This window comes from Saimiri boliviensis, chromosome 10 (genome assembly GCF_048565385.1).
Source record: "Saimiri boliviensis isolate mSaiBol1 chromosome 10, mSaiBol1.pri, whole genome shotgun sequence".
Taxonomy (NCBI): Eukaryota; Metazoa; Chordata; class Mammalia; order Primates; family Cebidae; genus Saimiri; species Saimiri boliviensis.
The window spans coordinates 49,219,355-49,242,920 of NC_133458.1; the positions used below are offsets into that span (position 1 = coordinate 49,219,355).

The window sequence follows — 23,566 nt, forward strand, 5'->3', positions numbered from 1 at the left end:
GTAGAAAATGTGTGAATAGAATGGGAGAGACACTTAGGACTATTTTCACATGTTGTTTTAATATGAGCAAGGGAAGAAATATTATTGTGATTACGTTTGCTTGGTTCTTTTTGTCCTGAAAAAAATGAGTATTTCTTAAAATGTGATGGCTTTTATATTAGTGATAAGCCTACTTTTCCATTTGTTTCTACATTTTAGTACCATTTTGTTCTAAATATCTATAAATTGTTGCAAAGTTTAGTATTTATTCTACTTGTTATGATGCTGTGTTTGTTATTAAATTTCTAGTATGCGCAGCCTGTCAGTAGGGTGTCTTTTGCTGTTTTGAACACTTTTTAGAAAAAAGTCAATCTTCAAATTAGTTTTGTTTTGTGAATTCTAACCTACAATTCTGTATTCTATTTGTATTTCTCTAAGAACTTAGCATCTTTGAGTATTTTAGGTCTTTTTCCAGCCTTATCTGGGTTCTGTTATCTCCTCACTTTTCTCTTTTATGATATGATCTGAGCTTTTAAAATTTCTAACATTTATTATTGGTCAACTCATTTTTAACTTTCTTAGAGTTCACTGCAGTCCCTGTGTGGGGGGCTTACATTCAGGAATACATACAAGTGCTCATCTTGAGATAGAAAGAAAATAGTTGCTAAAAGTTTAGTTTTCTTATTTAGTGGAAAGGATGGAAAGAAATAAATTATTTTATGGTTTTCCCATTGGTTCTTGACTTCATTCTGAAATATAACCTTTTGAGTTGCCAGGTTACCTTTGGCAACTGAAAATTTTAGTTTTTAATTGAAACTGAAAATGTAAATTTTCTAAGGTCATTTTGATATACAGTTCGAAGTCACTTAATTGGAATAGAAAAAGCTTTATTTGCAATTTCATTGCTTTTATCCTTTAGAAATGTTCCTATTTTAAAATTTTTTAATTAAAAAACGATTTATGGCCAGGCACGGTGGCTCACGCCTGTAATCCCAGCATTTTGGGAGGCCAAGGCGGGCAGATCACAAGGTCAAGAGATCGAGACCATCCTGGCCAACATGGTGAAACTCCTGTCTCTACTAAAAAACATAAAAATTAGCTGAGCATGGTCGTGTGCGCCTGTAGTCCCAGCTGCTCGAGAGGCTGAGGCAGGAGAATTGCTTGAACCCAGGAGGTGGAGGTTGCAGTGAGCTGAGATCGCGCCACTGTACTCCAGCCTGGTGCCTGGTGATAGAGCAAGACTGTCTCAAAAAACAAAAACAAAAACAAAAACAAAACTATTTTTATGTAACCATTAACAAAGAATGAGGGCTGTATGTATATAAGGAGTTGGATGGATGCTCGTAATAAATTGTTCAGGGGAAAAAAGCGAAGGATGACATTTGTATGTTTTACTTTACATACATTGGTATTTTCTCACTGTATTTTTTTAATAGTTAAAATAGTTAGAAAATATGTGTTTAATGGAAAACTGGAATAAACCAATTGAAAAATATATAAAGTAGATAATTTAAAACATCAACTTAAAATTTTCATTCTGAATAGCTTCTCATAGCTAGAACATTTTTTTTTTTTTTTTTTTTGAGATGGAGTTTTGCTCTTGTTACCCAGGCTGGAGTGCAATGGCGCGATCTCGGCTCATCGCAACCTCCGCCTCCTGGGTTCAGGCAATTCTCCTGCCTCAGCCTCCCAAGTAGCTGGGATTATAGGCACGAGCCACCATGCCCAGCTAATTTTTTGCACTTTTAGTAGAGACGGGGTTTCACCATGTTAACCAGGATGGTCTCGATCTCTTGACCTGGTGATCCACCCGCCTCGGCCTCCCAAAGTGCTGGGATTACAGGCGTGAGCCACTGCGCCCGGCCATAACTAGAACATTTTTTAATGTTACTTGTTTTACTTCATTGAGTTTTCTGCCTCGTCATAGATTCTTGTTTTTGCTTGTGTTATCAATGTAATTTATGCAAAGCATAATTGAATAGTTATTTATTGAGGATAGTCTGTTTCTTATGGTCTTCCCTCTGGTCATTATTTTTAATTCTTCAATCTCTTATGCCAGTTTTCTTTCCTAACTACTGTTATTCTGTCTTCACACTGCTGTCACATCTGTATACTCCTTTGTCACGCTATTGCCATCACTTATTGCCAGGCCTTTCACTAGCGATGAAGGTGATGGGGGCAGCTTCCTGTCTTCTGTGTCTTACCTCATCAAAGCTATTTATGTATTGCTGTTTTATTTGTTCTTTTGAAGCTCATTTTTTCACCTTGTATTTCCCTGCTTGCATTATCTCTTCTAGTTATGGCCCAAGTTTAACTTTCTAGATAAGTTCTCCCTACTCTATTATCATTCTTACAAAGAACAACTTGCTCTTCCAGAATATGCTGCAGTGCCTTATTCAGCAGTGTTTTTGTTTATATTCTTCTTAAATTCAACACGATCCCTTTCTTCTTAAGTCTAAAAGAACTTTATTCATTTTTTATAGTATTTACCACATCTGCCTCTGTTTTTAGGTATTGCCATACCTTTTAATGCCTTGACTCTAGATTTTAAGCTCTTGAGGATAATGAATCTTTCATATATTTCAAAGTATCTGCCAAAATGCATCTGTACTGTGAGATTTTAAATGCTAATTGAATTACAAAGCTTACTTAATTTTATAGTCATAAAATGCAATAAAATGAACAGTTTTATTGACTTTGGGAAGTAGCCTTGAAATAGGTGGAATAAGCCCTACTAAGATCTTGTTTCCTAATAATTTTAGATTTCTTTAAAGCCTTAAGTCTAATTTCAGTTCAATGAGAAATCTGATTTTTAATGCCCAAGGAACTGAGAGTTTGCTGTACATTAGTCCCCCCTTATCGGCAGGGACACATTACAAGACCACTGGAGGATGCCTGAAACCATGGATAGTATTGAACCCTATCTATAGTATATTATGTACTATGTTTTTTCCTATACATACATACCTATGATAAAGATTAATTAGGCACAGTAAGAGATTAAAAACAACTAATAATAAAGTAGAACAATTATACATAAGTATATAAATAAGTTTAGATATAACAATTTAAAACTTATAAATTGTTTATTTCTTGAATTTTCAATTTAATATTTTTGGACATGCTAACTGACCTTGGGAAACTGAAACTGTATCAATTAAAACTGCTGTTAAGGAGAGACTGCTGTAATTTTAGTTAAAGGATGAAAAAATAGAACATATACCTAAAAACTGACTTGGGTAAGAAATACAGAATTATCATGAAAGGCATTTTAAAAGATGCATCATTGTAAATAATTCTACCTTTATAATAAGTTTGAACATTTGTTCAGTAGTATTTGACAAAGTAACAGCTCCCTTAAAAAATTTTAAACAAAAAAAGCAAATAATATTTTCACATCTTGTTGAGCTCATCTTTGGTTGATATTTAAAATGCTATGTGGAATAAGCCCTACTAAAGGCAACTAAGGGCTTTTTATCCTTTGGAAGAACTGACCCAATTAACTGTAGAAATTGATATCTGTGCCTATGATTTATAATAGCATATGGACAGAAAAATTTAGTTTTAAGAAGGGTCCCATATTGAGTTTGCTGTTGCCTCTGTTGTGTTTGCATTTTTAATTTTTCATTCTAACAGGAAATATTAGCCTTAATGCTTTTATGAGCAAAATTACTTGAAATAAAGTGAATTCACACATTGTAATGAAGACCAACATGAGGAAAATAGAAATATTTTATCTTTTCATAGAACAGATGTTTAATACAAAAAGTTGTCTAAGCTTTTCATTCTCACATTTAAGCTGAGGTCAGTAGTGGAAACATAGTTGTGACTTGTTTTTCAAGCTAAATTTTAACTTATAAGTATTATTTTGGTTTGCATATTTTATACTACTTAGCACATTAGAAAGCTATTAGAAGTTTTCTGATAGGTATGAATTTTCTTGTCATAAATCAGTTGATGCACTTTTGTATACCTGAAAGATCATTACAGATGGGCAAAAATGCTTGTTCAATGTCTGCTTCATTGCCAAATTTAGAAATAATAGCAGTTTTAAGGGCAATATTGTGATATTTGCCATTTATTTATTTCTTATTACAGAAGATAAGGCATGAAAGCACTTTAGATAAATATATTAGAAATCTGTTTTTATACTGAGTTCTTTGGCATAGTTATAAACCTTAAGAATAAAAATATTTAAAACGTAAGGGAGTTTTCCTTAATATGAGGGCTCTAAAAATAGTCTAATTTTTATTAAGATTATAAAACTAGATATTACAATTTTATTTTATGGTTGGAGTCCAGTTATAAAATTCATTTAAAAATTTTTTAAGTGAAGAGTTTGTTTTATTTCCTGGGTTAAAAAAATAAAATAAAAGAAGATTAGGAGTTACGCTGTGCCAAATGGCACCAAATCAACATTTTCTTGATACTTTTGTGCCTGAAGTGTTAATTTCCCTTTGGGGTTTCAAAAACTTGGCTATGCTACATTTTGAAGCATTTTTTTAACTTCAAAAAACAGTAGGAAATAAGGCAGAAGGAAACTGAGGTTTTGCCAAGATTTGACATTATGTTAACATTATTATCAGAAGTAATTTACTATTTAATTTGCCGTGTTACCTTAATGAGTCCAAGCTATTGCATGGTATTCATTTCTCCAAGGATTCAGATATTTAGTAAACTAGACTGGATAAATCTCATTTATTTGTATAAAAGTGATATATTGTTGAATTTTTGGACTTTTTTTTTTTTTTTAGTTTAAAAATGGGTTGCTACTTGGGTTAGTGAATACATTTTCAAAAAATAGAATAAAAGTTGTTCACCTAGCCAATTACAATGCAGTATTTTCCTATTTTAAGTAACACTGCTAATTTTCTGATAGTGATATTGGCACTTACTGATAGATTATTACATTATAGCAATTGGAAAATATTGGCTTCCTATGATATTTCTAATCCTTGTAATCTGTAGTTAGGGTTCGCAATTTCATGATTTTCCCACATGAATTCAGGGTTGGAGAGAAACATGCCTGAAGTTAAATTAAGTGATGGTAGAGTAGAAAAGTGACAAGATTTATTGTTACTTTAATGATTTTCAGTGTGGAAATAAAACAACTATATTTTGAAATACATGGGAGCTAGAGCTATGATTGCTTAAGAACATCGTATAAACTGTATTACTCTAAACTTGCATGTATCTAAAATTAGAGGCTTTGTTAGACTTTTCTATAATAGCATAATATCTCCCCCCCCCACCCTTCCTGGTATTCAGATTTGGATAGTTAACTTTCTATTATACAAAAGGGCTGAGTTGAATAAAGTTATGAAGTAGGTTATTTTAATGTACTGGTTTTTTTTTTTTTTTTTTTAAACCAGTATACTGTATTAATCCAGAGCATTTAGCTTAAACTTAAGCAAAGAGAGAAGGGAAGAAAAAGGCTGGTGCTTTAGTGTTCTTCCTTCCCTTTATTTTCTTTTCATTTGTATATTATAGGCATACTGTCCTTGAACTTAGAAAATCAGTTTGTTTGTTTTTTTTTCATAGTAAACATGAATTTTAAAGTTTCTCTATCTTGGTGTGTATACAGAGGTGTTTTCTGTTGTTGTTCATTAATTTTAAAATTTTGATAAATCCTATGATTTTTTACATTTAAAAGAATATAGCTTCATACACAGTTCATCATTTTTGATGCATCAGACATAGCAAGTACAGTATACCAGCAAACACAGGATAGTGGTATGGAAGATCCTGGATTGTTTTGAGCCCATAATTTTGGGTTTTAGGTTAAAATGCCACCCTAGTTGTCATGTAAGTATATCTGTAATTTGTGGCTTAGAAATAATGCACTGTAACTTCAAAAAAAAAAAAAAAAGCAAGGATACCTATGTCAGTTACATTTTAAAGTTATACACTATTTTAAGGCTATGTATTTATTCTTTAGAAAATATGACTTACATGAATATTTTCTGTTGGACATAATATTGACAAAATGTACACATGATAGTACCTTAACAAACTGCCATGCAACAAATACATTAAGTAATGAAGAAGTTGGATATATATGACCTAATCTAATTGACATTCACATTGAAAATTTACAACATAATCAATACTTAAAATATTTCTTCTATTTGGCAGTAATATCAGTTTTTACAATTTAAATTTAAAACTCATTTGAATGTGGATTTGGTGAAACTTAGACTTTTCTCTAGTCTGTGACAACCTGAGGTACTAAACATTTCTCTCTTATTTCACTGTCTTCAAAGGTAATTTTTTTGTTTCTTTTAGGATCTATCCAAGAGTTGTGTATTACAGCGTTATTAGGCAGGGGATCAGCTTCTACTATGGAAACAACTCGCTTTTTCATTTTACTTTTCAAGACCTTTTGAAATTTTTGTCTAGTGAATGCATATAATAGAGGGTGAAATATAGTTGTTCCATAAGCCATGACTAAAAAACACAATCTTAATTTTACTAAAAGGTCACTTGGGCCTAAACATAAAATGGTAGTATTTAAAACAGAAATTGGTGTCCAGCAGAGAAGAAATGTAGAAATAATCAATAAAGACATCTTGAAGACTCTTTTTTGTCTTTCTCGTCGTTCACGGTGTCGTTTCACAGCTCGCCGGAGGGCAATTATTACAGAAACTGAAGTTCTTACACCAAAGACTACATTTCTCCCACCACTGCTTTGTGACATGTCTGTAGCCTCGTGTTGTGTGGTTAGAGAAATTGTCTTTTTCTTTCTTGCTTTCTTCTTCTGCCCTGTTGAAAATCTTGTGCCTATTCGAATATTAAGAGCCTGAAGTATTTTGGTATATGTGATTAGCATTACTACAACAGTGAAAAAGAATATTGGGATCTGTACTAACAGGTGATAATACATTCCCAGTTCAGTGTAGTATTCATTTGTACTGACACATAAAAGTGTCTTGTTTTCCCATGTATTTCCTCTTTGAAGACTGAAAAAATTTACCTCAATAAAAGGAATCAGGAAAGAGAAAAAAGAAAAAATCCAAATGGATGTCATTAACATTACAGCTCTGCCCATTGTCAGAATTCGGTTTGCAGGTTTCACAGAGATGTCGTATCTGTCCAAAGTGATAGCAAAAACGTTGATTGCTGTTGAGACACTTGCAAAAGACACACAAGCCTCATGGAAACAGCAGATGAGAGCAGTGTTACTCTCCAGTGAAAGCAGAAGGATAACTATAGTTAGAGGAATACATCCCACACAAATTATTACATCAAGTACATGAAGGTTCATCGTAATAATGTTACTGACAGAGTTGATTAAGTTGGATTTCATGCAGTAAAGTACCAATACGGTGAGGTTGCTGCCAAGTCCCAACACAATTTCTAACATAAGAAATCCGGTGAGAGACACTTGAAAGCTTAACGGATATGATAGTGGTTGGTACATATTGGTGTTGATGTCATCAATGTCATCTCGCACTGTAATGTTAGATTCAGACTGCATGTTGATTTCCAGAATGGGAGAAAAGCACATTCTTTTGGAGCAGTTGGTTTTTTCCCTAGAAAGTGAAATAGAATAAACTGTTTGATATTTGGCAATTTAAATGATGTAGAATGTGTTCTTTGTAAGAAATCTTTTAATTGTGTACTTGGTTTAATTTTTAAGTTTGTAAACTATTAATAGAAAAATGTAGAATTAAGAAACATCAAGGTTGCATTATTTTGTTATAAAAAATTGTGTTTCCCTTTTGAAGAAATAACTATGAAAATTGTTCCTCGGTAGTACAGAGTTATTTTAATATACTAAAGGATTTTCCTCATTTGAGTTTTTCAAGCTTATTATTTGAGATAAAGTATATTTTTGTATGATAAAACTACCTAGCATACAAAATAAATCTCAGGCCAATGTCTTAAAATTTCATTTAAATGTTGTGAGTAGGTAGCAAATAAATGCTATTTTAATATACTCTAGCATAATGAGTGTAGGTGTAATTATTCCTGTGAGATTTCAAATGAACAGGACAAGTGTTCATTTAAAATGACAAATGGCACAGAACACTAGTTTGTTTTAAGATGCTTTATCCATGTTGATTGAATTTCATATTCAGAAGTCAACAGTGTGCTTGGGGACATTTGGAATTATTTCCCACAGAAATAGGCCAGTGATAAATATTTCATATATCACAGTCACAATGCTCAGTGAACTTTACAATTGGCAGACTTAAAAACTGGAAGAAATGGGACGTTATGCTAAAATAAAGAGCTACAAAGTTTGGTAAAAGAGCATTAATCACTCCGACGAGTGATTTATTTTGTGGCCACACCCTCTTGTAGCTTGTGAAAACAGGAAATGGAAATTTAATATCACATAGCCATTTTAAAAGTGGTTTAAAGAAATACATCAGTTAACTTTGTTTAAACTGAGTTTTTAAACTAAAAGATGAAATTTCAGGGAAAAGGGGTATGTGAAGCCTGTTTTTTGAGGAAGGTTTTAAAGTTATACATTACCTGTGAAACCTTTTGTGTATATCACCCATTGTCTAATTTTGAAGAAAATTTTAAAAAATACAAATTCTTTTGCTAATTGATGCAAATCTATGTTTTAATATATAGGGGTTTAAAATAATTTGTAAAAAATAATGTCTAATGTTCTGGGCTAAAATGTCACTTAATCAGTATATTGAGTTTAAATATGAACTCATACAACCAACTATAGTTCACATTTAAAATACAGCAGTTCAACTGCAAAATCATATTCAAGCATAAATTATAAAAGCTAATTTCAAAATTCATGTTAACTTTCACTTGATGTTATGTTTGACAAATTTTAGAATACAGTTTTATGCATGTTATTTTGGGGATAATATTGCAGAAACACAAATGATAACATTTCTTTTGAGTTAGTATAAACTATTACTAGAGGCATATTTATTCGAATAAGTGAAGATCTTAGCTAACACTGAAGTCCTATAAAAATGGAAAATTTTAAGTGTGCCAAGTTTTCTCAACTGACAGATTAAACATCAGGTCTTTGTCACATCAGTTAGATTTATAATTTAATAAAGCAGAAATGTCAAGTTAGATGATAATTAAGAAAAATACATTTCCTCTACAGCAAGATTCTGTTATTTTGTAAATGTTAAACAGTGTGGTCCAGTGCATGCATCTTCTGACCTACCTGTTTGCTGTTACCTTATGGGCCTTTTGGCTCACAATGGCAGTTTTTGACAAATTGATACATGATATCATTGACAGATTTTGACATGAATTTTTACCTGACAACAGTGAAGTAGCTGTGATTTATTTCATGTCTTGTAGGAATTCTTTCATTTTCTCTCCAGTACTTCAACTGCTTGCATTATGAGATTTAGTTGGCTGACAGATTTCTAAAGAACAGTACATAATATTTTATTTGTTTTGCTTTAAAAAGTCATGACCAAGAGAAACTTCCTCGGATGATAGGAATTATGTTTCCCTTTGGTGGTGTACATGAGAATGTCTCTTTATGTTCCAGAATATGTGAAAACAAAAAAGGGAACTTAAGGTTTGTAGCTTCTAAAATATATTTAAACATCCTTTTGTTACAATTGTAAACTGTTTTTATAGCAGTCCTCACTATTTTGAAATGCTTTCTTGATCACATAACTTGCTTTATATTATAAATCCAGGCCATGCCCTTTTGATAAAAACCATCTGCTATTTAATTTGGTTTGTTTTCATTAGATGAGGATACATGATTGGTCATAAAAGTCAGAAAAATCCATTAGTCGTATCAATTGATATGAATATCTGAATATTTAGTGCAGAAGACACTTGCTAAATCTTCCTTTTGTTTGCTGGTCAAGTATGCTATTTTCTTTTTGGAAATTCATGTTTCATTATTTCTTCCAGAATCAGTAGCTTCCACAATTCTGGTATGTTAAAGTATAAACTTCCATTTTTAAAATGCTCACCAGTTCTTTTTGGGCTTTTACAGTTATATTGTTTTTCTTTTTGTGGTTATTTTATGTAGCATCTTCCTAGGATACAGTTGATTTTTTATATTCCAACAGTAATGTAGACCTGTTCCCTGGTTTTAACTCCTTAATGTCTTAAGTCGTGTTACAGGAACATCTTGTAGTTCGTAGTTCAGACAGCTAGGGAGATGCTCAGTCAATTGCATTCTTCATATTGTCAGTTGTAAATACTGAATTAGCTGTTATCGGTCCTTGTGAAAAGAAAATAATTGGTTAAGAAACAGGATTTTTAAAAATTTGTAATTAATTGAAAGTTACTTTAGTTTTGTTTAAAAACTGTCCAGTATTTGTTATCACAAAAACCAAACTGAATTATTAGAGCCACAGCTATATGCATAAAATTAAATTTCTTTAAATAAGATTCCTTTTTCCTAATAAAGATTGTATATATTATCTTATTTAATAATACAGTTCATATTTCAAATACAGTTGTGAGAGAAAAGCTGTATTTTTTAAAACTAGTTTCTGCTCTGATTTTGGAAGCTAATCTGCATTTTCAGAGACGATGAACAGTTAGCATACACTAAACATATTGTTATTTCCTCTTTGTAATAAATTTAACATTTCTTGCTGTAAAAATACTGTAACTTGCTTAATTATTAGCACATGGTTTGAATTTTAACTCATTAAAACAGATTTCCTGACAAGATACTATGAATTTCCATCGATGAATTGTTCATGTGTTGAAATATAAAAGGTAATAAAAATTATAACTGCAAATTAATTTTCAATGAACATGCCCAATAATAAACAACATAAAAATAATAAGTAACAGCAAAATAGTAAACCTTGTTCTTTTAAGAAATACAAGCATTTTTGGAACACTGGAGGAAAACTGTACTGATTACATTAAGAATATTTAGTATATTTGAAGTGACTTAAAAGCTGTCTTCATAGTGAATTAACAAAGAATATTTGTATTTAACAATGCATTCTAAAAATTACATTTAAATTTTAGCATGTCTTAAAAGAAATTGATCTTAAAATACATGTCTAGCAATAAGTAGAATTAAACAAACTCTTAAAATTTAGGCTGAAATTTTTCAAAGTAATTTTTACCCCACTATGCCAATTCAAAAGCAGCTGTATACTATAATAAGGAACACATCTTACCTCTGCTAAAGATTTGATAAATTCTTGATGTAGTTGAAGCATTTCCAGTTTGGATTGATTCATTTTGTTCACTTGTTAGTAGAGGACTGGGGGAAGAGGGTCATAAACATCTCTTCGAAAATGACCTTAATGAAAATATGTGTCTGTAGTGTGCCATTGTTTCAGCAGTACTGCTAATGTATGGAACATGTAGTGCTGCTTAGAGGCTGCTGCAGTCTCTCACTCTTCCTACTGTGGAATCAATAAGCATCTGAAAATACATAATGAAAGTAATTTAACATACTGAAGGCTTCTTGTCTCCAGAGACAACATTTAGATTCAGTCTTTCTAAAAAGGAACGGCACTGCTTTTCAGAGGAAAGCCTGTTCTGGGCAGCTTTTGCAGAATGACAGCCTACCTTGTCGCTTCTCTCCACTGCAGAGAGATGCAGTGCATTCACTAATTTTGATTGGTCAGTTGTATTGGGCTTAAACTGTGCTTCATATGTATAGCAGGGATTTCCCCCGCTCCCCACTGTTTTATATAAGGATACTTTTTTTAAAAGGCTAAATTTATGAGTGGTTATATGTTGTTCTTAAATAGAATATGTGTAAATTAGTATTTTAAAAATGTGTATTCTATTCTGGTTTGTTGGTCACTTATGCCTAACATTAAAAAATGCAGGGGGGTGGGGGAACAGAAAAGATTTACATAGTAAAAACTATATATTCTTTTTAAAGCCTTGATAATTGCATTTGAGAATATTTTAGTCATATATATGTTTTTGGTTGAGATTCTTTGTTCTACAAATAGAAACCCACTGCTTCTTTACTGTGAGCCACATTGAATTTCAACTAGTTTGTTTGTATTCAAGTCATCTTCTCTGAGTATTCCAAATTGTGAGCATCTCAAGGTGTTAAACATTGTCATGACTTCACTTATTCATTCATTTGGGTATTCATTCATTTCATTCATTCATTCAAAATAATAATCAGATTGACCTAAGGTGATAATACTCTAAAATATTTTTTAAACATTTCATTGTAATAGCTTAGTCTCAGGGTGTAAAATTTTATTCATTAATAATTGTATTACTTTTGGAGATTACTACCTTGTCTTCACGACCTTTGATAACCCTTTTATTTGGTAGATGTATACTGATCACTTGCTACAATATTTTATTTCAGTTGGCTTATTCTATTTTTGACCTGGGCACATTTCTTGGATTGCTATTTCTTAAATATTATATGTAGCTACATGCTAATGTTGTTAATAAAATATTCTTAAAGTAAATTAAGTTAGTTACATGTCTTTATAAGTGATAAAGCTAAATGATAAGGTAGATACACTTTCAAAATGGAAATAATGATATAAGTGCTGAATATTTAGCATTAAATATGTAAATATTTAAATTTTAAATTAAATTTTATATTTAAAATTAAAAATCTAAATTAAAATATTTAAAATTAAATTTCTATTAATTTTATGTACCATAAATAAGCTTCTATTTTTAATAGTGAGGATAAATTTTTTTTTAGAATTAAGCAGTTAAAACAGCTGGACTCTTTAGAAGACATTACAGGTGGCTAAACTGTTAGAATGTTAATCATCACCTATTTCCATTATTTTAGGAATATTTAGTGATCTTCATGTTTCAAAATGTATACTGTTTTTTTATTTGCAATTGGAACTGTTCTCTTATTATTTGGAAAAGCAGTGTGTATTTTTATAATCTTCCACTGGTGGCGTTGAAGCTTTATAGAGGAATAACTGACCAGTATATGAGTTGTGAATTGCATTTCTATACAAGTTCAGAGTAATGTGGTGGAAAATTTTATTGTCAATTTAAAAAATCTTCTGCACAGCTTTGGATGGCAAAGCTTTGGTAATGCTAAAAATGAAAACGTTGTGCTGCTATTCATGCATTTTGAAAGTGGGGGGAAAAGATCTTGTTAGAATGCCAGCCATTTATAAAGATAACTTAAATACACACAGAGGCACACACACACACACACACACACACATACACACACACTCTCTCTCTCTCTCTCTCTCTCTCCCCCCTTAAATGACACGCGTTCATTTAAGCTTCAAATTAAAACTAGAGAAAACATGTTAGCATCAGTTGAAATATGTGGTGGGGATGAGGAGATTATTAACACAGTAGAGTGCTTTTCTGCCAGAGTTCAAGTAGTTGCTTATGTTTATCATCAAAATATTCCCATGAAGTTGAAGAAACCAAGATACAGGGAAAGCTACTAACTTAAAAGGGTCTAGGTAAGTTAGCAGCAGAGTCAGTGTTAAAACTCTGCAAGCCACACTCTACTAGGCAGTTGGCCTTTTCTCTTTGGAAAATTATGAAGGTTCTGGGACTTAGTATTGGATGATCTAGGGTTAGTTGCTATTTATTGCCTATATAACTTTTGGCAAGTCAAGCTTCCTTTGGGTCAACTTTGGCTCTTTTTGTTGAAGTATATTTTTATGCTTTGTTTAACTCTTTGTGAGACAGTGTTTTCAAGTTTTACTCAGATTATTTAAAAAAAAAAAAAAAACCAAAATCTGGGATTTCTGAGCCATAATGGTAACTCAGCGTGGACATTGCACTTTATTTTCTGTGTGAGTAACTTGTCTCCAAGGATACATAAGATGTAACAAACTGTTTTTTTTTTGTTTGGGTACAATGCTTAGTATAATTTTATTTCCTTTTAAAAACCACAAATTTTTTTTGGTGATCACAAGGTATGCTGAAATCTTAACAAGGTAATTCTGACTTCCCCTGTTTTTAACCAATATGCAAATATCTAAACCATGATTGCAAATCAGATACTATTTTCATAAAAAAATTAATAACAGGCTGGGTGCAGTGGTTCATGTCTGTAGTTCCAGCACTTTGGGAGGCCAAGGCGGGTGGATCACATTAGGTCAGGATTTCGAGAACAGTCTGGCCATCATGGTGAAACCCTTTCTCTACAAAAAAATACAAAAATTAGTCAGGCATATTAGCATGAGTCTCTAGTTCCAGCTCCTCAGGAGGTTGAGACATGAGAATCGCTTGATCCCTGGTGGCGGAGGTTGCAGTGAGCCAAGATCGCATCACTGCCCCTCCAGTCTGGGCAACAAGGTGACACTCAGTCTCAAAAAAAAAATTAATGTCAAATTATCAGTTTATAAAGATTCTTGTTTCCATAGTAACACTCACACTTGTGCATTTAATATATTTTGTATTCATATAGGATACTAATTTTGAAGAATGCTACAATTGGTGATTTTAAACCTAATTTCATGTTATAAAATAATGTTATAGGCTAACCTTTAATAACCTAGGAAAGCAATTTGACTTCCTAATGATAACTAAGCACTAGATTTGATTCTAATCTCAAAATACAGCTTAATTAAAATCCTTTTCCAAAACTCATGCCTTCCTTTTTAGTTATAAGTATTTTAATTGGGTATCTATTTTAATTCCTAAAAATTCATCATATGGGGAATCTCTGATTTTTAATTTTATGTATTTGTCTTCTTAAGTTTGGACAACCATGACTATGACAGAGTAATTTATTCTATGTTTACGTTGTGCTCTGCATATCAGATCATTCTTACCCAGCTTGTGGCCAGTTCTGATACCACAGTTTTGAAGATTCTCTTGAGTCTGTAAATAAATCTCAGCTTTGTGAAATACTGGAATTCACCATAACTGAAAGTACATTGAAACAGTTTTAAGATATCTATGCACAAACAGTTTCTAATTGCTGAAAATCAGGTTAAAGCTGTATTGTAACAAGCATCCTTTTTCAATGTCAATTTAGTGTAGTAATCCTTGAACTCTGATTCTGGAGCCCATGGAAAAATGGATTATTTTGCTTTAATGCCAATTCAGAAATTTCATTTGGCTTCTCTACTTTACATTTCTTTTACACCAAATATTTTATCAAAAAAATAGAAATGGACCATCTGCTGAACCTCCATCAAGTGGGGAGTAGCCAAAGTAGTAGAGCGTCAACAACATTGGTGATTCATTTTCTATATGAGAATAATTGAAAACAGATTATATTTGATATAGCACATGCATCAGAATTGCATACACTTAACAGATAGAAAATCTACAAGCTATTCTTTCCCATTCTTCCCTACCTCACCTAAATTGGTCATTTACATTTCTTTTATTTTTATTTTTCACATTGTATTTGTAAGTCATTTGCCAGTATCATATACATTATAAAAATAAACACATGGCATTTCTTGCCATTTTTCCATCCAAACTTAGACTTTGGACCCTGTGACTATTACCACAGTTTATCCTCCCTCTGTTGTACAGCTGTTGGCATGTCTACTTTGGGCCCTTGTTCAAATTATTACCTTCATGCCCAGTTTTCTGGTTTACTATTTGCTTAATAACCCTGTTTATCTTCCTAAATATTATGGATTTTATTGATGCTTTTCTCTTGTATTTTAATGACAGAACTATACGAATACCCATGTTTGTGCCTCGTCACTTCATTGATTTCTCTTTTCTCTTGCTTCCTTTTTTTCTTTGCATAATTTTCTAAGTTGTGCAGCATCAAATTAATTTTGTGTTCTGAGGCCAAGTCCATTGATCAACTAGATTGCATATTTAACAAAGCTATGTCAAGTCCCCTCTTTTGTGCTGTTATTACTCTTATCCTCTGCTGCAGGACATAGCTGACTATCTATATCTAGTGGTCTGTTATTGATGCAAGTTAGTTACGTAACGTTTTTAAAAGAAGGCTGCCATTCTTTCTGTAGAGTGAGAGAATGGCAGAGTTTTACTGTAGGCTATAGTTCTATAGACTCAGTAACATCCACTATACTACTTGAGTCATCCATTTGGGAAAATGGATGAATTTTAAGAGTTTAGTTAATAATTCTTGAAGACTAATCACTGGTGTCTGTCCGCCAGGTATATTCAGCAGTGTATCTTCAGTTGCTGCTACCTTCTGATCTCTGTTTAGGGGTGCGGTATCTACAAAAGGCTTGCTGTTATTTTGATTGGTATTGTAGAGAATCTGTAGATCAATTTGGAAGGAATTGACATCTTAACAGTACTGAGTCTTCTAACTTATAAACACAGTATGTCTATTATTTTTAGGGCTTTTTTGATTTATTTTGTCAGTATTTTGCAGTTCTTGGCCTATAGATTGTGCACATATTTTGTTAGATTTGTATTTAATTTATTTAGTGCTACTGAAGTAGTACCTTTTTTTTTTGAGATGGAGTCTTGCTCTGTCGCCAGGCTAGAGTGCAATGGCGCCATCTCTGCTCACTGCAGCCTCTGCCTCCTGGATTTAAGCGATTCTCCTACCTCAGCCTCCTGAGTAGCTGGGACTACAGACACATGCCACCACACTCAGCTAATTTTTGTATTTTCAATAGAGACAGGGTTTCACCATGTTGGCCAGCATGGTCTCTTATCTCTTGGCGATGTGATCTGCCCACCTCAGCCTCCCAAAGTGCTGGGATTACAGGCATCAGCCACTGTGCCCAACCAGTAGCAGCTAATTAAAAAAAAAAAAAAAATCCAATTGTTTATTGTTAGTGTATGTAATTAGGATCAGTTTTTGTATATCGAACTCATATCCTGCAACTTTACTAAATTCATATATTAGCCTTGAGAGTTTTTTGTGTGAATTCCACAGTATTTTCTATATAGACAATTAATGTTGTCTGCAAATAGTTTACTTTTTCCTGAAACATGTGTGACTTATTTATATTCTTGCCTTTTTCTACTGCCTAGGACCTCTGGTATTAGGTTGAATAGGAATGTGTTGGGAGAAGCAGTCCACCATGAGCCCTGAACATTCTTGCTGGATATGCTGAGAATGCAAAGCCCCAACAAAACTATCTTTTACCCGATCCATTTCTCAGGCTTATATTTGTAGCTGGCAATCTTGAGAAATGAAGTAATGATGCCCTTACCAAAGAGAATACAAGCAGACTTGCTTCTCTTTGTTATAAAAATAGCAACTTTCCCAAGCTCAGTGTTCTTCAGCTGTGAAAAAACTCATAGTTCACAGAGCATCCACAGTCCTTTGCCACGAACTTGGAGGGCAAAGCGCATTGTCACTGATAATCATGCTCATACTGTTTGCTGTATTATGGGTAATACAGTTGTTTGGTTTGGACCCAGGCATCTTATATCTTAGCATTCATGAAAACAGTAACAGCCTAGCTTCATAGCTTATAAATAGGGTAGAATCCCAGACCCTAATAATTTTTGACATTTTTGGCTGCAAGCATATGATTTTGACAGAGATACAGTTTCCTGTAAGAGAAACGACAGGGCTCTTGTGGGCTGGTTTGAGAGGTTATGAGACCAGGAGCAAATGTTCTTGTTTAAGTGCGGGGGTACAGAGTAAAAGTCTCCTAATGACCTGCCTGTTAATGAATTTTTCGTGGGATAAGCAATGAGGGGTGCAACTAAATGAAGCTACTCAAATAATGCCTTGGTTATTGCTCACTCTAGGCTGGAGGAGGTAAGACTATTATATCAACAAAACAGCAAGCCTCAGGGCCCTAAGGCAAAAGGCAGTATGGCTGCTGAATCAAGGGCTTCTGAGAGCTAACATAAAAGATGTCAGCAATGAGGATGTGGAGCTTTGGGTAGACTAAGTATATTGTAAGTTCATTTGTGGAGTCTGGGTGGGCAGCCACTTGAAATGGAATTTAAATGCAGTCTTGCTGACTGGTACATAGCTGCTCTTTCATTTTGTGGTCTCTGATTTTTCTCTCTATTCTTTCCGTCTATTCTAACCTCAACTGCTTAAGTTACAAGCCAAATATGGTAGCGAACCTCACGGAGGGAGAAGAATTCAAACTTTTCTAGCTCTGTTGAATGGAGATGCTCAATTAACCATCCTATGTGGTCCTGTGGGGAAAAAGCACGGCAGGTGTCAAGGTAGGCTGAACGTACTGAGGACAGCAGGATGGAGCTACGGGGGCAAATTAGAGACCCCTAGGCGCAAGCATTTCCAGGAGCATAGCATCACCCTGGAGTGAGAAACCAAGGAAGAAAAGCCTTCCCACCACCACAGTGCTCTGCAGGATAGCCTCCTCTGGTACCCTGTCTACCCCATGCTCCTCCTCAGGAAATAATGTAGTCTCCTGGCAACTATGGCTGTAGTCCCTTTTGTGCATATGTTAAATTCCTTGGTCTGTGGTAAAACACTCAAATTTTAAAAAGCTAAAATGTAGATGGAACCTCTGGGCCCATTCAATGTACTATTGTTTTGGGTTCCTCTGCTGAATGTGTAATTAGTGTTGATAATTTTATGTTCTTATACTATGAATACTTACAGATTCAGAGGAAATTGTCGTATTCATGGGCTGCTACATGTAGAGAGGTGTTCCCCTGTCCCCTCTGTGGGTGATTCTGCAAAAATAAGGTATCATCCCAGCAGGGAAGAAAAGAAAATCACAAGTTTGGTTAAAGGCTCACTGACTGCTGGAGAACTCATACCATTTCCCAGTACAGCAGTGCCACCTGCCTGACCCAGCTACCAAGTGCACCTCTTTTGAAAAAGGCAGATGCAACTTTGAAAAGGGATGCATGCAGCTGGCCTTAGTGTCATTTTGGTTTTCCATGAAGTAGAACCTACCCCTTTTGAGAAAACCTTATTTCTCACTTTGCCACCTGAAACAAAGCAGCTGACTCATGGCCCTGGATTTAAGGAATTTCCTGTAAATACCTGGGCCTGTTTCATTGCTGGTTCATGCCCAATTAAAAGCTGTTGTAGCTGTTGAGGGTCAGTGCCAGCTACAGAAAAGTGAGAGTGGATGGCAGCTTTGACCAATAAGCCCCTTGATTATCCTTGTTATATTTTTACTGGTTCCTGGCCTGTTTCAGATAGCCTAACCTTCTGATCTGTTAGAAGACTAGCAGATTAAAAACAACTTTTCTTTGGGACTGCAAACTGTAAAAACAAATTGTAGCTGCTAGTCAGACAGTTTGGCTTACCCAAACCTGTACCCCCCAGATTGCCATCATTTCTACCTGGATTAATTATTGTATCAGATATGGCATAATAGTCTCGGCAATCATTGTGTCCTGTTTTTTGGGAATAGGGATTTCTCGGTGTTCTTCCCCTGCTTCCACTTGTAGGATGAATTCCTTTTCCTCCTGTGTGGCTACAGAATTTTTTTTTTTTTTAAGGCATTCTTCTCCTAGTTCTATTGGGTTTCCAACACTGCCTATAACGGGGTTGTTGCCCTTCCCTCCAGGGTTTAAGGCTCCCCTCTGACCCCTTACCCCCCATATTAAAGATGGTAGAAGGATCCAGGCTCTTGATGCTTTCCTTCGATGGCTGCCATCTTCCCCCAAGCCTGTACCAGGACAATTGCTTTCTCAGGCCTTTTACCATATACTCAGTCTTTTTGTATATGCCTGTGAACATCTGGTGAGATCTTGGCAAAAGTCCATGAATGGGTATGAATAAATCCTTTGTGTCTGTAGATTCCCTGGCTTCTGTATTTTCTTGCTAACACACACTTAGCCTTTAGCAATTTGTTAACAGTTTTGGCTGAATTATTCTTATTGGTGTCCAGTATTGTCTTCCCAGATACTCAAGTGCTCATATCCCATATGTCCTGTCTTTCCTTAGAATTTGGATTGATTGTCCTGTAACCGCAGCACCCTGATCAGTTCACAAAGTTTCTGTTTGTAGCTCATTTTTTTTCCCTTCTTTTTTATAGTAACAATGTGGACTATGTTCTATCTAGCTTTGTGTATCTTATATGGAAACTGAAGAATACCTGCTGGGATTTTGATTGGTATCACAATGAACCTGTGTATCTGCCAGGGAACATTCACGTCTTTGTATTGAGTCTTCTGATATTTAAACATTGCATATTTCTCCACTTATTTAGAATGTCTTTAATTTCTCTCAGTAATATTTTGTAATTTCCAGTGTAGAGGTCTCAAATATATTCTGTCAAGTTGGGTAGTGCTAGACTCATAACATTTTTGATACTATTATAGGCAATGTTTTAAAATTTTGATTTTGTTTATATAAAGAAATAACTGTTGAATTTCCAATATTGAACTTAAACCTTGTGATTTTGCCAAACTCACTTATTCTTTTCTCGAGTCCTTAGGATTTCCTTTTTACATAATTTTATTTGAATAAACAGGTTTTTTCAATCAAATCTTTTTTGGTCTTGCCTTATTGCCATAGCCAAGACCACAAGTAATATTGAGTAGAAATGGCGAGAACAAACATAATTGCTATCTTCCATGTCTTCAGGGGAAAGTATTCAATCTTTCATTATTAGGTTTGATGATAACGTTTTTCAGGTTATAAAGTTTCCTTCTTAGTTTGTTGAGAATTTTTATCAGGAATGCATGTTACATTATTCAATATTTTTTCCATTTAATGGGAGTTCACATGTTTTTTCTCAATCTAGTAACATGATAAATTACATGGATTTTTTTTTTTTTAATGTAGAGGCAACCTTGCATTTTTGAGATAAAGCTGTTTTGATAGTAATACCTTTTTAGATATTGCATGATTGTACCTATAATTATTTTTAAAGCACCTTTTGCCTAGGTATTCATAAGGCCTATTGGTCTGCCCTTTTCTTATTGTAATGTTTCGACCTAGTTTTGGAATCAGGACAAGGCTGGACTCAAATGACTTGAAAGATGTTATTTTCTCTAATTTTGATAAATGTTTTTGTAAGATCAGGGTTAGTCCTTTCTTAAATGTTTAATAAAATTCACTAGAGAAGACATTTGATCCATGAGGTTTTATGTTGTTTAAAGTTTTAAATGATAAATTCAAATTATTTATTAGATAGTAGTTTCATGTTTTCTATTTTTTCTGTGTCTATTTTGATGATACACGTATCTTTTGAATAATTACATTTAAAAGTTGCTAAATTTATTAGGATCAACTTGTTTTTAATATTTTCTTATATAATTTTTGTAGGATCTGTACAGATTTCTTCCCTTTCATTATTGATATTTGACAATTTGTATCTTTTTTTATTTATGTGTTTGCCTACAAGTTTACCAGTTTTCTTAATCTTCAGAAATAACTAGCTTTTGATTTATTTGTTCTTAATGAACAATGTTGTTGTTCTTTTTCTATTTTATTAGTTTCTACTCTTACCTTTAGTATTTCCTTTCTTCTCTACTTTGGTAAAAGTTTCTTTCATCAATTTTAATTATTTTTTTCTAATATGGGTTCAGTATTGTTTGACCAACATTCCACAACTTTGGATGTTTTATTTTATATTACTTAGTTCAGTATGCTTTCTAATTTTCCTGAGGTATCACTTTGCTGATACATGGGCTATTTAAAAGTGTAATGTGTTTTCTTTCTTTCTTTTTTTTTTTTTTTTTAATTATACTTTAAGTTCTGGGATACTGGTAGGTTGCTGCACCTATCAACCCGTCATCTACATTAGGTATTTCTCCTAATGCTATCCCTCCCCTAGCTCCCCAACCCCTGACAGGCCCTGGTGTGTGATGTTCCCCTCCCTGTGTCCATGTGTTCTCAGTGTTGAACTCCCACTTATGAGTGAGAACATGTGGCATTTGGTTTTCTGTTCCTGTGTTAGTTTGATGAGAATGATGGTTTCCAGCTTCATCCATGTCACTGCAAACTACATGAACTTGTCCCTTTTTATGGCTGCATAACATCCCATGGTGTTTATTTGCCACATTTTCTTTATCCAGTCTGTCACTGATGAGCATTTGGGTTGGTTCCAAGTGTTTGCTATTGTGAATAGTGCTGCAAGAAATATACGTGTGCATGCGTCTTTATAGTAGAATGATTTATTTTCTTCGGGCATATTCCCAGTAATGGGATTGCTGGGTCAAAATGGTATTTCTGGTTCTAGATCCTTGTGTTTTCTTTTCCTTTTGAGGCAGGATTTTGCGCTCTCACCCAGCCTGGTATGATCACAGCTCACTGTAGCCTCAACCTCTGAAGCTCAAGAGATCCTCCCACCACACCCTTCCAAGTATGTGGCACTATAGGTGTGTGCCACCACATCCAACTAATTTTTGTATTTTTTGTAGAGACGGGGTCTCACAATGTTGCACACACTGGTCTTGAACTCCTTGACTCAAGATATCCTCTCACCTCAGCCTCCACAAAGTGTTAGAATTACAGGCATGATCCACCCTGCTCAGCCAAAAGTGTCTTTTCTAATTTTTAAATACTTGGTGATTTTTAAAAGTTTTTTGTTACTGGTTTCTAATTTAATTTCATTATGGGCAGTGAACACTATTTGTATGATTTCAGGTCTTTTAAATTTGTTTAGGTTAGTTTAATGGCTCAGTATATAATCTATCTTGGTAGTTGTCCCGTGTACTTTTGAAAATAATGTGCTTTCTCTCATTATTGGGAATAGTGTTCTATAAAAGTCAAATAGGCCGGGTGCAGTGGCTCATGTCTGTAATCCCAGCACTTTAGGAGGCCGAGGCGGTCGGATCATGAGGTCAGGAGTTCAAGACCAGCCTGGACAACACAGTGAAACCCTGTCTCAATACAAATACAAATTTTTAAATACAAAAAATTATCTGGGTGTGGTGGCAGGCCCCTGTAATCTCAGCTACTCAGGAGGTTGAGGCAGGAGAATCTCTTGAACCCAGGAGGCAGAGGTTGCAGTGAGCCATGATTGTGCCACTGCACTCCAGCATGGGCGACAGAGTGAGACTCCGTCTCCCAAAAAAAAAAAAAAAAGTCAAATAGGTTAAGTTAATGATAGTACTGTAAAGTCTTCTCTATCCTTAGTGATAATGTTTTTACTCTTCTATTTTATTATTATTATTATTATTATTATTATTATTATTACTTTCGAGACAGAATCTTGCTGCATCACCTGGGAAGGAGTACAATGGTGCTATCACAGCTCACTGCAGCCTCAAACTCCTGGGCTCAGACAATCCTCCTCCCTCAGCCTCCCAAGTACCTGGAATCACAGAGGTGTACCACCATGCCTGGCTATTTTTCTTCTTATTTCAGTAGAGTTGGGGTCTCCCTATGTTGCCCAGGCTGGTCTTGTACTGCTGGGCTTCAGGATCCTTCTGCTCCAGCCTCCCAAAGTGCTGGAATTATAGTCGTGAGCCACCACACCTGGCCTTGTTCGATTAACATTTAAAAAGAAGATAAAGTGTTTTGTTGTTTTTTTTTTACTGAAAAAAGAGTTGTGAAATCCTTGCGTATAATTGCGGATTTGTTAGTTTTAGTTTTTTGACTTCATCCAGTTTTTGTTTCATGTGTTTTCATCGGGTGCATGCACATTTAGGATTGCTATGAAATACATGTCTTTGTGCCCAATGATAGTCCTTTTCTTCTATCAGTGTAGCTATTCCAGGTTCATTTTGTATAGTTTGCATCATATAAATTATTTTTTAACCTTCACTTTTAACTTGTGTCTTTATTTTTGAGGTGTATCTTCTGTTGATAGTAATGGTTTATTTTTGCTTTTTAAATCCAATTTGATTTTTGACTTTTAATTGGAATCCAGAGTATTTGCGTTTA

At 34.1% G+C, this 23,566-nt stretch overlaps 2 protein-coding genes across 6 annotated transcripts in view; one reads left to right on the forward strand and one right to left on the reverse strand.

Moving 5' to 3' along the window:
- Nucleotides 1–23,566, forward strand: part of COG5 (component of oligomeric golgi complex 5) — a 386,409-nt gene that overhangs the window by 103,672 nt on the left and 259,171 nt on the right. The window lies entirely within an intron of this gene.
- GPR22 (G protein-coupled receptor 22) lies at nucleotides 1,530–11,495 on the reverse strand. Of its 2 annotated transcripts, XM_074379245.1 has the most exons (3): nucleotides 11,082–11,495; nucleotides 9,228–10,159; nucleotides 1,530–7,511 (listed from the first exon to the last, which is right to left on the reverse strand). In XM_074379245.1, the coding sequence occupies exon 3, from the start codon at nucleotides 7,484–7,486 to the stop codon at nucleotides 6,185–6,187; it is 1,302 nt and encodes a 433-aa protein (XP_074235346.1). In that variant the 5' UTR covers nucleotides 7,487–7,511; nucleotides 9,228–10,159; nucleotides 11,082–11,495; the 3' UTR covers nucleotides 1,530–6,184. The 2 variants fall into 2 exon arrangements, with proteins under 2 accessions (XP_074235346.1, XP_074235345.1); XM_074379244.1 differs by lacking the exon at nucleotides 11,082–11,495 and having other exon boundaries at nucleotides 9,131–9,384.

What these genes read in the sequence shown, in the direction of transcription:
- GPR22 (XM_074379244.1), bottom strand. Translation starts at nt 9,201, where the DNA reads ATGATATCATGTATCAATTTGTCAAAAACTGCCATTGTGAGCCAAAAG. An exon ending in CATAAGGTAACAGCAAACAG is followed by an intron (nt 7,512 to 9,130) that starts GTAGGTCAGAAG and finishes TTCACTTTCTAG; the next exon opens with GGAAAAAACCAACTGCTCCA.